Source organism: Thermobia domestica, chromosome 3 (assembly GCF_964235325.1).
Source record: "Thermobia domestica chromosome 3, izTheDome1.hap1.1, whole genome shotgun sequence".
Taxonomy (NCBI): Eukaryota; Metazoa; Arthropoda; class Insecta; order Zygentoma; family Lepismatidae; genus Thermobia; species Thermobia domestica.
The window spans coordinates 176,163,095-176,177,760 of NC_137456.1; the positions used below are offsets into that span (position 1 = coordinate 176,163,095).

The 14,666-nt window shown below is 36.3% G+C and overlaps 1 protein-coding gene across 2 annotated transcripts in view; it reads right to left on the bottom strand.

Moving 5' to 3' along the window:
- The window catches only part of LOC145680878 (monocarboxylate transporter 7-like), a 113,320-nt gene that overhangs the window by 12,181 nt on the left and 86,473 nt on the right, over positions 1-14,666 (bottom strand). For both annotated transcript variants that reach the window (XM_081752021.1, XM_081752022.1), the window contains exons 4-5: positions 8,033-8,176; positions 853-1,803 (exon numbers count right to left, since the gene is read on the bottom strand). In XM_081752021.1, coding sequence (XP_081608147.1) covers positions 853-1,803; positions 8,033-8,176 — 1,095 coding nt within the window. The remainder of the gene's footprint in view (positions 1-852; positions 1,804-8,032; positions 8,177-14,666) is intronic.

The following is a 14,666-nucleotide window of genomic DNA, read 5'->3' on the forward strand; positions in this document are numbered from 1 at the left end:
CATGAAAAAAGAGGCCGGTAATTTTACGCGGGGTTGCAATACTAATGAAGTTGAGCACTCCCGAAATAATTACAAGAATATCGGAAACATTGTCATACAACACTAACAACGTACTTTGTAGGTCTTTCGCTAAATATTTCATCAGACACGGCATCTTCACCAAAGGCCTGGCATATCTTCCGCCCCGCTTGCAGCAGCGTTCGACCCCAGTTTGAACTCGTACAGCATATACGCTCTTATGACGCTCTGTGAAGGTCCCATGTTCACTCTGTCCTAACTGAACTGCCACAACCAGGTAGGATGTTGATACACCCACACCAACAACTGACCTTCGTCTTACATCAATTTGCATTCAACTCACGGTGTGAGGACCAATTGAACACAGACCTCCACACACACACACACACACACACACACACACACACACACACACACACACACACACACACACACACACACACACACACACACACACACACACACACACAAATAACTTTCTAAGTTACCTTTATATTTATTATTTATTTAATTACTATTTTTATTCGGTATGGGTTGCCACTAAATCTAATTTTGAAATAACATTAAGAAGGAAAAAAAGAAGTTTTCTGAGAAAAGTTACCACACTGATTTAATTCACTACAAGCTGAGATGTTCGATTTACTATCTAATCACTGAATCTCTATTCGAGTTAATGTTGTAGTATTTTCAAATTAATTACTTTAATAACAATCGAATATTGCAAATATCTTCTAACACATACTTAATATTTATCAGTAAATTTGACAGTTTGGATTTGATATAAGTATTATAGGTTTTAACAGTAAACTTTCGTTGCAAGTATATGATACTTACTTGTTCTGCCGATGGTAATTCCAGTGATTCCAGCCATATATAAAGGTCTTGGTGTCATCTTGTAGCGGTCAGTAATAAAAGGTGCCACAAAACGCATCACAAGATCAGCAACTGCTATTGATGACATGAAAATGGCAGTTTCCTCTTTGGTCCACCCGTAGTCAAGAAGAACGAATGGTGTAAATATAGAAAAATTTACTTCCGAGAGAAAAGTAAAAGCAATGCCAATAATAATAATTACGTAAATGGGATCTTTTAAAAGATCGAGATCGAAAAATGACACAAGTCTAGATAAAATTTTCTGGTGAGGCGATGTATTTGGAGCACTATTTTGGTCTTTTTCGTTATTATCTTGATCAGAAACTTTTACATCTACATGACCAGTAGCTTCACACATTGAAACTGCACTATTCAAACTATTAATTGAGTTCCACACATTATTGGACAAAGTACTTCCTCGTCTTAACGAATTAGTATTGCTATTACGTCTAGTAATAACGTATTTCTCATTTGTATTGTTCTCAATTTGTCCACGAGAATTTACATCTATACTTTCTGTACGACTTAACAATGGTTTTCCGCTTTCATCATTAACATCTCCATTCGATTCAATTGGTATTTTTACATTCTCTTGTTGAAGAGAATCTAACCTTTTCAATCCCAATTCTCCATTCTTCTCTTCTGAGCTGCTGACAACTTTTTTCTTCATATGCCACTCAACTGGTTGCAGCAATGAAGCGCCTACTATTGCATGTAAGGCAATACCACCAAATATAAGAGATGTACCATCAACTCCGTATATGTCCAAGAGGATATTGACTAGATGAGGTACCAATACTGGGCCTAATCCGATAACTGTCCAATTTATGCCAGTTGCTATGCCTCGTCTTTCCTTGAAATACGAATTTAATGCCAGATGAGCAGACGGACCCAACATTCCGAATGCTAAACCTAGAAAATGAAATATCATCAATCAATTAAAATCCTTTTGAATTTTTATATTGTTGAAAATGCTCTCTTAATTTAATTCGTCATTCGTATATAATCTAATCATACATAATTGATTTCTGTCAAGACACGCTATTGCCAATAAATGCGAAATGTAAGTTTATCTTCTTAGAAATATATTACAATTTGAAGTACATATATGAAAATGAAATGTTTGTAATAAACAAACCTTTTCGAAATGTCTGTTCGTAATATACACGCAAGTTCATTAAAAATTAGGAACGATACAGATATCAATCGAACAATTTCAAAAATCTACCTAAAATATAGAAATCTTTGTCATTTGTTGACATTAGATTGTAATTCTAGAAAATATCAGAAAGTTTTGCTGATGTACCAATCTAATATAAATTTATTAGATATAATTATTATATGGATATCTCTGTATAGTATGGTATGCCGTGCATGAATAGCAACGAGTTTCTTAATTCCATTTATTCCTCCACGATTAACAAGAAGGGAAGTATTTAAAATAAAAAGACATTGATCGGTTAATAGATTCAAGTATTTATAGAATTATATACACGGCAGTCATCAAAATAACCCTTAAATAATACTCATATTTTTTTTCTCTTAACACACACACACAAAAGAAAAGAATGAACATAGCTATGAAATATTCATTTATTAAAACAAACAGTAATTTACGTTCTAATATTCATATATTATACGCTCCTATGTAATTGTTTTCTCTCTCTCCCTCCATATATATATAAACACCTTGGCCAAATGATTTACTGGTCTTATAGGGCAAGGGTGTAATGAACATGTTCAAGGCAAGTCATTCGGCCAGCTGTGTGCGTAACGATAGATGGTGCTAGTGGTATCATGATGTGACTCCACTCGGTGCATACGCTGTGTGTTGGGTAGAATTGAACCGTGGCAGGATGGTACGAAAGCATAGATGACTTCAAAAGAAGTGAGATTTTCGCTATGAAACAATGTGGAAGAAAAATGTTGGACATAGCTCGCGAGTTAAACATATCAACGAGAGGTATGTCAAAACTGTACACAGCCTACATGATGGAGGGAAAACAGAGTGCTTGAACATTCCATAGCCATCGACCCAAAGCTCTGTTAGATCGTAATTGTCATCATCTAAAGAGACTGGTGGAGGCAAATCGTGAAAACAAACACATTACTTCACACGTAATTTTAGATCAGGCACTGCCGTTCCTAAATTTATTAATACTTTCTTTGTTGTCATATGATAACAATGAATTTGATTTGGTCTGATTTCAGTTCAGTGTTTCTTTCAGCAGCGAGGCTATATGAGATGTGAGTCTCCAGCTTAACGTGAGATCCGAACCACATGACCTTTCACCGAGAATCGCACCTGGGTCCCCCATGCCAAGGCGTGAACACTAACCGCTTAGTCACGAGGGAGCTTATGCTAGCAATGAAAACAGAGATTTAAATAAATTACACACTCATCGTAATGGTCTGTTCTGGCTTTAGTTACAAAAAGGAAAGTAGAGAACAGCGCTACATTGAAAGGTATACCACTAAAACTTCGCAAAAATACTAAATTCACACGTTCGTCTATGCAACACCATTGATACACAGCACATAACACGTTTTTGTTTTCCTATCAGCGGAGAAAAATCATAATGTATTGAAAACACAATAAGAAAAAAAAAACCCTCCAAATCAATCTTTTGTTTGTGTCAAATCCAAATGGTAAAAAAAAAAAAAATAATAATAATAATAGTTAGGAAGTAGTTAGCTTGGAAACGTTAAGTGAAAATGTCAGTCGACTTCAGCCCCAAAGCAAATTTCCCACTGCTTGGAGACTGACTCGAACGAACGTGCCACAAAACACTAGTTATTTCTCCGTATTTTCGTTCTGATCTCCGACTAACATGTATGCGCCGTACGCAGTTTTCAGACCTATCGGCAGAGCCAGAAAAAATCTGGTACTCGCGCAATTCTTAGAGCATTTGATCAAAGCGCGACTCAAACCAGCTTCTTGTAAGCAATGCGACGCTGCAACTGAAATGACGTGCGTCAAATTATTTAGTAAGAAGCAAATAATATATTTTTTTTTTCTTACATTATTTGTGGTAACGCCATGTCACATTGGTTCCTTTCCACTAGCCGCCGCTGTTTTTCAATTCTACAAATGTGTTAGAATTAGTTCTGGTAATGCAAGAAATTACTACTAAACTTTATATACCGAACACTAAATTTTAAAAGGCAAGTGAGTTATTAATTGATAGAGAACAAGATGAAAATGTTTTCAGTTTAACGTCCCATGATTATGACTTTTAGACTAAGGGAGAAGATGAATAAGGCAAGTTAAAATGATAATGGAATAATTGGGAGAATGAGAATAAGATAGAATGTTGCAGTTGAAAGAATGCACGAATATTCAGATATAGAATGTCAAAATGCAGCCCTAAGAGGAAACGTAAAGCACCTATTTGGACAAAAGAATAGATGTCTTATTTATCTGTCAAAATCAGCGACTTTTGATGAATCTATATGTTTGAGAAATTGATGTCATATAAAACCAGTACAGACTGCAAGAAATGCTAGGACGAAGATACATGTCACTAATTAAACTAATGACTAAATCTTGTATTATGTTCATTGTTAATCATAAATCAGAATATAAAAATGACATCAATGGAAACCTAAAGAGTAGAAACAAAGCTTGTTTTAAAAGGTTTTTCCATGAAAGTACATAATTACGATTAAGCATTGTTCTAGTTATAAGACAATCAAAATTAAGGATATTTGTTTAAGGTGTTGAAGTAATATGGATATAAATTATATTGATATTAATACCACGTTCTTAAAGACAATATCAAAGAAATAATGTACTTGAAACAACCATTGAGTAATGATAGTAGTAAGCTGAACAAAGTAAGTTTGTTTAAAAGAATACCAATGGCTTAAAACGAATGAAATGTAAAAATACATGAAATCTTGACTAACGTAGGATCTAAGTAACAGGGATGTAACTTGTGGGGGGGTCAAGGGGGCAACTGCCCATCCAGGGAAACTTCTCGCCATTCGAGGGGGCCCATTTTAAAACAAAATTTTCTTACTCCATATACGATACGAACACGAAATCATAAATGAAGCATCAAACAGGTTCACTACATTACATAAACAAAACAGCACACAAAAGGTAAATAAAACAAAAATGAATTGTGGATCCATTTCGATATATATTAGGGGCCCTAGAAATTATATTTATTCGTATGCCTTTGAGATTTGTCAGTATTTTTCATTTAATTACCGTAATTTGTCATGTTTGGAATGGCCCCAGGGGCGCAACTAACGGCTCCGCAGACCTTGCCATGTGGAAGGGTCCATAGGCTCCGGGGTGCCCATAATGAGTAAGAGAAAGATGGAAAGAGGAGGCCCAGGAATTAACGAAAAAACGGGGGCGAAATACGCGTATTAATGCTTGCCCGTCCCCCTCCCCAGAAAAAATCTAAGTTACGGCACTGCTAAGTAATCAAAAGACGAACCTCGTTTATACATTAAGTATGGCAACAAGGTAATTGAATTTATGTGTATGACTTCTTTGTCTTTATTGTATCTTAAAGTTTTATTTTTACCCGTCTTAAACTAAAGTTTCTACAATTTAGCACAAGCACTCTTCAATAATCTAGACATTCTAGAGATGAGCGATATTAAAATATTCCATAACAAGCAATTGTTACAAAGTTTTATTATATAGCAAAATCTTGTTAGACGAAGAGTTCTAATAATATATTTATCATATCAGCTTTAAAACTATAAATTTTAAGGATCTTTTTGTAGATATTCTTGACTGACAATAAGTAATGCGTCTAGAGAATAAATTTTTATATTATACATACAATACGAAAGAGTATGTATACCAAAGCCTATGTAAATGCAATGTATTCCTATACTCCTATATCTGCATTTTTGTTCCAAGCGTTGTCTGTAGAGTAGCCCAAGGTGGCGTAGTCACTAACGCTCCCGTCTTTGGTGCGAGCAGTCCCGGATTCGATTCCCCGTGGAGACACTCGGTCGAAAATATGTAACAGCTTTCTCAGGCAAACCATCTTGAGAGAAGTTTTCCCTGGGTTTCCCTCATTCACACCATGCAAATGTCGGGATGGTACCTAACATAATGGTTCTAGGCCGCTTCCTTCCTTTCCCAATCTTTCTTCCTTTCCTTTCATCAGATAGTGTGCTCGCTGAGGGACGTTATCCCTCATATACGTGACGGACTAAATTACCTGAGATGCCGACAGCCCAGAAATCTAATTCCTAATCCCTGTTATTTGTGAATGTTGCTCTAGTTGTTAGGACTTGACTGAATAAAGGGATGACTTTATCCATAACACTTAATGTTTATAACCGAGTATATAGCTAGTCGTCTAAAAACACATAGTTGTCTGTTAGGCTTACAAACTACACTAGATGAAGACCACAAAGAAGAAAGACGAAAGCTAAACTTTCCTTCAAACTGACAAAATAGAATTTTAAACTTTGAAATTACAGAACATAGCAGGAACAAAAAACTGTTAACTGTTAATAACGTATGTACTACTTATCTACAGGGTGTCCAATATACAATGCAACCCGGAGTTTGGGATAGTAGAACTTTTGAACCTGAAGTGATACACAAATAATGGTTATACTAAAATGAAGCCTTGTTCATGCATATATTTTTAACTAGGAACCAACGATTGAAGTACACTAGGAACCTCACAGTGTTGCCAGATGTAACCGAAGGTGTAAATCATTTTTTTTTTTTTTTTTTGCAAAACATGTAAATAGACTCATAACTCATACGTATGGAAGTTCTGTCATTAATTTTCAGTTTGTTTAGTTGGAGTAGCTTGGAAACTATGGAGCAGAAAATAGATTTTTTCATTTCCACAGATAACTAATCGGATGAGGTTTCTGTAAGGGAGAAGTAGGGAAATCGTAGGTTTCATAAATTAACACTCTGAATTGGCAACCCTGCTGATGTTTCAGTGCATCAAAAGGTGTGCTAAGGATCTGTCTACAGTATGCAATTTCTGAAAACAATGAAAAACAAACTTTGAAATTATCATGATAAAACGTTTACTTACATGCACCCGGCAACACTGCTACTATCAGAAATGAGTTACCAGCTCTATACCGGATGCTGGAGTGTCCCCTTTTTGATTCAAACACTGGTTCACACGTTTCACCAGGTTGGCAGCAACTTTACGAAGATTAGAAGTGTTAATTGTCTCAATGGCACTGCGAATGTTCGTTTCCAAATGATGTATGGTTCTAGAATATGTTCTTGTATACTTCTTGCTTTAAGTAGCCACATAGAAATGAATGGCAGTGTTGCCAGGTGCATGTAAGTAAAAATTTTATCATGATAATTTCAAAGTTTGCTTTTCATTGTTTTCAGGAATTGCATAATGTAGACAGATCCTTAACACACCTTTTGATACACTGAACATTAGCAGGGTTGAAAATTCAGAGTGTTAATTTATGAAAACTACGATTTCCCTACTTCTCCCTTACAGAGGCCTCATCCGACTAGTTATCGGTGGAAATGAAAAAATCTATTTTCTGCTCCATAGTTTCCAAGCTACTCCAACTAAACAAACTGAAAATTAATGACAGAACATCCATACGTATGAGTTATGAATCAATTTACATGTTTTGCAAAAAAAAAAAAAAAAAAAAGATTTACACCTTCGGTTACATCTGCCAACACTGTGTGGTTCCTAGTGTACTTCAATCGTTGCTTCCTAGTTAAAAAATATATGCAAGAACAAGGCTTCATTTTGGTATAACCATTATTTGTATAACCATTATTTGTATATCACTTCAGGCTTAAAAGTTCTACTATCCCAAACTCCTTGCTGCATTGTATATTGGACACTCTGTATAACATTCGGAAAGGAGACTCTACTCCTTAAGGCGTACTTACTATTCGTCACTCAATTTTAACGAAAAAGTAACATTTTGCCTTTCTTTCCTGTGGTCTTTAAATATTGACTATAAACTAACTTTATTTATCTGCTTCACTATAACAACATTAATATACAATACTTTGAACTATCGTTGTTAACTATTTAAGGATTTTTTAAGTGTGAACATGTCTCTATAAACTTAAAACGGGAATATGCTTAAACTCGGAAAAAAATTAAATTAAATAATAAAGAAAAAACATAATCTATTAAAGTATACGTACCAAAAAGCACACTATAATTAAGAAGAAAGAGAGCAAAGCTATTGGAGAAGGCCAATCCAATAATTCCTATGCTTCCAAGAACAGCACCAACTAAGGCATATTTCCTGTACGTGATTGTTCTCAGTATTGGACCATTGAAAATACCTACAATAAAAGTTAGCTTCATTTAAATTTGCTCATTCAAGTTTTCCTTAGCACAAGCGTATATTAAATTACTCTGTTTCATTTTAAATATAATGGCAGATAAAGCCATAGCATTGTACAGTATTATTCATGAATGAGGCCCTTATATAAGAAGTAGAATTTTCCTTTTGATTTGGAATAGTCCGAATGGTAAATGAAATAAGAACGTGGAAGCTGTTACGACCGAACAAAAGGGGAAGAATGGTTGCACTGTTACTGGATTATCCATACCGAAAAAAGACCAGGATCCTCAAAATGAATCATCTTCGCTGAAATTACAGTACTGGGTCTTTATTGGAGAAGAAAATAAATATGGCCTTGGCCTTCGAAGTGTCAAATTTACAAAATATTTTGAGATATTTATGAAACACAAACTAACAATGTACGATGGCATGGTGCCACTCACGGGTCATATATTGAAATGCTGCATATTGGTTGAGAATTAATATAAAATCATGTGAAATTGTCACAGTAATGATTGCTGAAATTCATGAATTTATTCGATATTTTGATTGAAGATGTCTTGATTCAATTATTTTTCTATTTACTGTATGAAGTCAGTGTATAATATTATTTTACCAAGAATATATATCTTAAAGCAGGATCGAGGAGCACGTGATCGGGATGTGTTTCGTCGGCTGAGATTTGACTGCAATTTCCTGACACAGGTCCTTGCCATTAAATGATAACAACGCCCTCATTTAATTACACAGTTTATGTGCAAAATGATAACGAAGTGGAACACGAAATTGAGAAAACCAGAACAAAACCAGGGAAAAAATAAAAAGGTATAATGTATATTATATATTTCAAATAAATTAAATGAAAAGTTATTTTTCATTGAAGATCATATGCGTGATAAAAAGAACGTTATTCAATGTAATTCAATTCCTTAAGCTAAAATATTGGGAAATTATTTACAAAAAATATTTCGTAAGCTAACAAAGCACAAAGTTCAGGAACATCTTCATGACAATTAGTAAACAGGTAGGTTTTGAGATATTATTTTAAAGCCAGGATTGTAACTTTGTGATAGTGTGTTACGACTATCGAAAATAAGCTTAAAGACATGCTATATCAATTTCGATAACAGTGCCTTAGGAAATTATGGAAATCAATCACAATCTTTCGTCCTAGTAGAATGTTTTAACTTTTTCCTGAATCAATACAGCTTAATGTATTCGTTCTTCGTTCTTTGTCGCAGAGGACTGAGTAATAATAACAGATTATTTTAATATCTGTAATAATTTATAATAATTTTATCCACATCTCACAGTTAAATATTCCGTCAAGGTTTTGAAATCCCAGCCTTTCTTAACTGGGAAGTGAATCTACTCGAATGTAAGGCATGAAAGTTGATTGAAGCTGTCGCTTGTAATAGTCAACAACTGAGTTCTCAGTGAATGTGCAAATGGAAAGATCGATTTGCACAAATGGAAAGATCGATTTGCAATCATCGATTCGTGCAAATGGAAAGAAGTCATAACGTCAATGTGATCAGGAGGATTTTCGAATTGAATAGACTGTTGTTGTAGAATCCAGTCAAGCAACACTGCCTTACTTTTTTCGTTAACAAGCTTGAACTCACTGTCCATTTTGTACAGTGTAACTGTAGTTATGCGAGCAGTTTTTCGAAGTGGAGATTTGACTGGAGAATCTGAATTACAAATACTCTCCTCCGTCAGCTGATGTGGAACTGGTATCATGCTTGTTGTTATTATGCAGAATCTGAAACTCATTTCCTCGTACCTCTAGTCGGGAGACAGAACCATTTTATGTTTCTCTTAAGACTTCATATTCAACATATAATCCCTTGAACACTCTTAGAAGTTAGCGCCCAATTTACTTATTTGTATACAGGGTATGTCCAGAAGTATCTGGATTGGTTTGTTCCGAAGCCGGAATGTGCGCGCAGACCAGTCGTGGCGGCGGGGCGCGGGGGGGGGGGGGGGACGTGAAAGCGGGGTATGGCAGGAAAGCGAGGTACCCACCAGCAGTAAGTTCCGAGACGCTGAGTGTGCTGAGCGTGATTGTAGCGAATGCGTGTGTCTACCGTCGTCGAAACCTCGGGAAAGTGAAATGGAGAGATTTGTGGAACAGCGTTATGCGATCAAGTTCTGTGTCAAACTGAACAAAACCGCTACGGAAACATGTACTATGATCCGTGAGGCTTATCAAGACCATCCATGTCACGTACAAGGGTGTTCGCGTGGCACAAAATGTTTAAAGATGGCCGTGACGCGATTGAAGACGATGAACGCGATGGACGTGCCTCAACGAGCAGAAATTAATACAATGTGACGAAACTACGGGAACAGTTGAACGCAGACCGTCGGGTCAATGTGTGCTTGATTCCAACGCAGTAACAATTTGTCGAAAACGACTGTGCACGAGATAATCACAGAAACGTTGAATATGAGAAAAGTGTGCGCGAAACTTGTGCCCGAAGTGTTGACTGGCGATAAGAAGGCACGGTATGTAGCTGTTGCTGCAGAAATGGTTGCACGTTTGGAAGAGGATCCAAATTGTTTAGACAATGTTATCGAGTATGACCCGGATATAAAGCGACAACTGCGGAGTGGCACACGAAGCAGTCTCCAAAACCGAAGAAAACTCGCATGAGCAAGTCGCACGCTAAATCCATGCTCATTGTGTTTTTCGACGCGAAAGTAGTAGTCCACAGGGAGTTTATACCTGCCGGACAGACCGTCACCGGTAAATTTTACGCAGCAGTGCTCTGCCGTTTGAAGGATTGCGTTCGTTGAGTGCGACTGGAGATCGCCGATTAGTGGACATTCCATCGTGATAATATGCCCAGTCACACGTCGCTAGTTGTCGCCGAAGTGTAGGCCAGAAAACGTAGCAACGGTGACGCAGCCAGATTACAGTCCCAACACGGCTTATGTGACTTCTTTCTAATACCCCACATCACGAGGACCATGAAACAACGGCATTTCGACATGATTGATGCGGTGAAAGCAGTTTCGACGAGATGCCTCAACAGTGTTCCGATTGCCGAGTTCCCTGGGGCCTATGAAAGTTTGAGAAAGCGCTGGCAGCGACGTATTGACGCCCAAGGGGGCCTATTTTGAGAACTTCTAGTTCATTGTACACAAATGTCAACCGGAGCGGATTTATCTTCACTATACCAAAAGTATCCTACATTGGTGAATCGAAAACGTGCTCTGGTGCAACAGGATAATATAAAATCGCATACGGCTCGAAAAACGCAACAACAAATTCAGGAACTTGATGGCATCAAACTGATGATGATTACACTGATTCTTCCATTATTATTCACTTTCCTTAATCATCCGTCTCCATTAGCCTAAAGGACATAAACGTGGGACGTTAAACTGGAAGATTTCAGTTAATTTTCTAATAACAAAACGAAAATTGACGTGGAATCGAGAAATTGCAGGAAGGTGGTTGCAGACAGTCCAACGGCTATATTTTGATTGTTAACCTGCTTTCACTGACCCGTAGTAAATACAGGTATATTGTGTACTAGAATATTGCAAGACTTACGACTTACTCTTGTAGAATTACAGGCTGAGTAACGTAAAAATTACTCAGCAGTGTAAAAAGTACTTGTACTCTGCTTATTTGTACGTAAGTTACATACGTGATCACCATTTTCATATTACTGGCTCAATGAGGAAAGAAGAGGGGGTATTCATAGACACAATATGTAGAAATTATAAATAAATACTAGGGCGCAGAAACAGTTTGTTCATAGAGAATGCTACTTCGTCTTGCCAAAGCCCGGTTTTTGGTACCATTTATGCCTTAACATAACACTCAAATATTTTTATTTTTCTTGTTTACTCTGTCTAATCTTGCCTTTGTGTTTTCTCCCTTAGCCTAAGCCATTATTTCCTCGAATATTTTCCATCACACTTTCATATCTGTAATCTTATCAAGATTACGTTTTCTCTACTTAGTCATGTCCCTTTTCTTTTCTTTTTTTACAATACCGCAGATAGTTTTCTCTAATTAAACTGCTAATCTCATTATGTATTAAATGCAATTAAAGATAACATAATTTAGATTACTGAAAAACAATATATGCAAATAAGCAAAAAAAAAAAACTAATTATTAGCAAAAACAGATAATTCCAGACAAACAACGTAAATCTGTAGTGTGAACAATGATATTTACCGTAGTTTAATATACATGTAATAGAATAGTCTACAGATGCGGTATAAGCAGCGCTGAGCCAACGACACACTGAATGCCATTTTAATATATTATGGCATTAACAGATGATGTGCTTTACGTGCAGAGGATGTTTTATAACACCTCCATCTTATTTACATTAGCAACAGATTCAGTTCTCATTATGTTCTAATAGAATGAACATGCTACTTTGTGATGTTTTGAGGATATTCCTGATAAGAAATAACAGAAAAGTAAATTATTCCTGAACTGTCTCAAATGCTTTAAATCTTAAATTCTTTTGACTGTACAAGAAGTTCGAGTATTATCATACAGTATCATACCGTAAATTGTTCTGCTTCATTAATCATCGTCATTATATAGTACGAGTATAAATTGTATTAATCATTTGTTTTTTAAAGAGTACATCTACATAATGCATGATATATGCGCTTCACTAAAAATATGTGAAAAAGACGTAAGCAAATTAGTGTTAGGTTTTCAATTTCCTATTGAATCGTAATATGCCATTACTTCCAGTCTCTGACACAGAAAATATTCTAGGACACGACTTTTTTTTTTTTTTTTTTTGAAACAGCACTTCCTTTGCAAAAAAAATGAAACATGGTTGAAACCTACAGTAAGTCCCACAGTAAAAGTATGGTCCTTATCGGAATCTTAATCCTTGTAAAATATTCTTTAGGTTAGCGTGCTAAATATTTTGTTTATAAAAATAAATCTTGTCCTTTGAGAGCTACACGAGTGTTCATGTGTGACTTCTATCTCAGTAATAACCAGTGACGGCCCAAGGGGAGCGGGCGCCCTTGGTGGCATCGTCTGTCCACAAATATACTGATTTTCTGGTAGGTCAAGTAATATAAAATTATTTGTTTTCGGTATACACTGAAATAGCTGCTCGTCAATTCCCCCTCCCCCCGTCCCAGATGAGTTAAAGCTGCCGAAATCACTGGTAATAATATTCACAGTGTGTTTGCTGATACTCGGGCCCAACAACAATGTTTTTCATTACTTTCATCAATAGCGCACAGGAATTTGTGGTCATATGGACCCACAACTCTTAACTCGCACAACTCTGTGTAATGTTATTATATTTAGTCATCTTACAGAATGTTAGTTACAAAAACTATTACTAGTGGTACCAGAAATTACTACAATAATACAGACGATGACGTCATCCTTCATCATATATACATACATACATACACACACACACACACACACACACACACACACACACACACATATATATAATATATATATATATATATATATATATATATATATATATATATATATATATAGGATGTTAATGAACTATACCAACAAACTGTAAGAGGTGATTCCTCACATCAAAATAAGAAATAAAGTTCATATGGACTTCTGGAGAAAACTGCATAGTTTTTGAGCCAAAGCTGTCTAAAAGCTAAAGTTCAACACGCGCTATATCGCATTCAAGAAACCGTGGAGTAGCGATCCATATCAGCATAAAGTAAGTCATACATACGCAACGAAAAAGTGCACATTTCATCCATGTGCAATGGGTGAGCAGGGAATTCCCAAACATGCACTGATTTCAAGATGAGTACAAGCCTTGAGAACACTGGACACGAAATGCTTTGCCAGGAAGCCGGAAGTGTTAGGAACCGCTACCTCCACTTCCTCCTGTTCAGAATAACGCGTCATGTCATGCTTTGTCATGGTATATTTTTTAATGTTTTTAACTTATAAACGTAAAATAAAACATCGCAGCACGCGTTATTCCGAACACGAAAGATCGTGGTGCTTGCGGTCCGTAACATTCCAACTTCCCGCTGAAGCGTTCCATGTTCACTGCTGCCATGGCTTATCTCTTGCCTACTTTGGATCCATCTTGAAGTTAGAGTATACTTGAAAATTCTCTTGAGAGCATGTTTGGAAATTATACCCTGTAGAGAATCCTCTGTATACTCATTGCACGTTGATGAACTGTCACTTTTTATTGCGTATGTATGACCTGCTTTACGCTGATATGGACCGGAACTCCACAGTTACTCAGATTCAAAAAAGCGCGAGCTGAAATTTAGCTTTTACATGATTTTGGACAGCCTTAGCCCTGAAACTACGCACTTTTCCCCACAGGTCAATATGAACATGTTCTCTTATTTTCATTTGAAGGCAGTAATTTGAAAGGCAAGGGCCGCTATTAAACTCGTGATAACTCCACTTGAAAATTATTAGTAAAGATAACCGTTCCTCCAGTTTTATATTAGGGTCTAATATTATCAGTTTTTG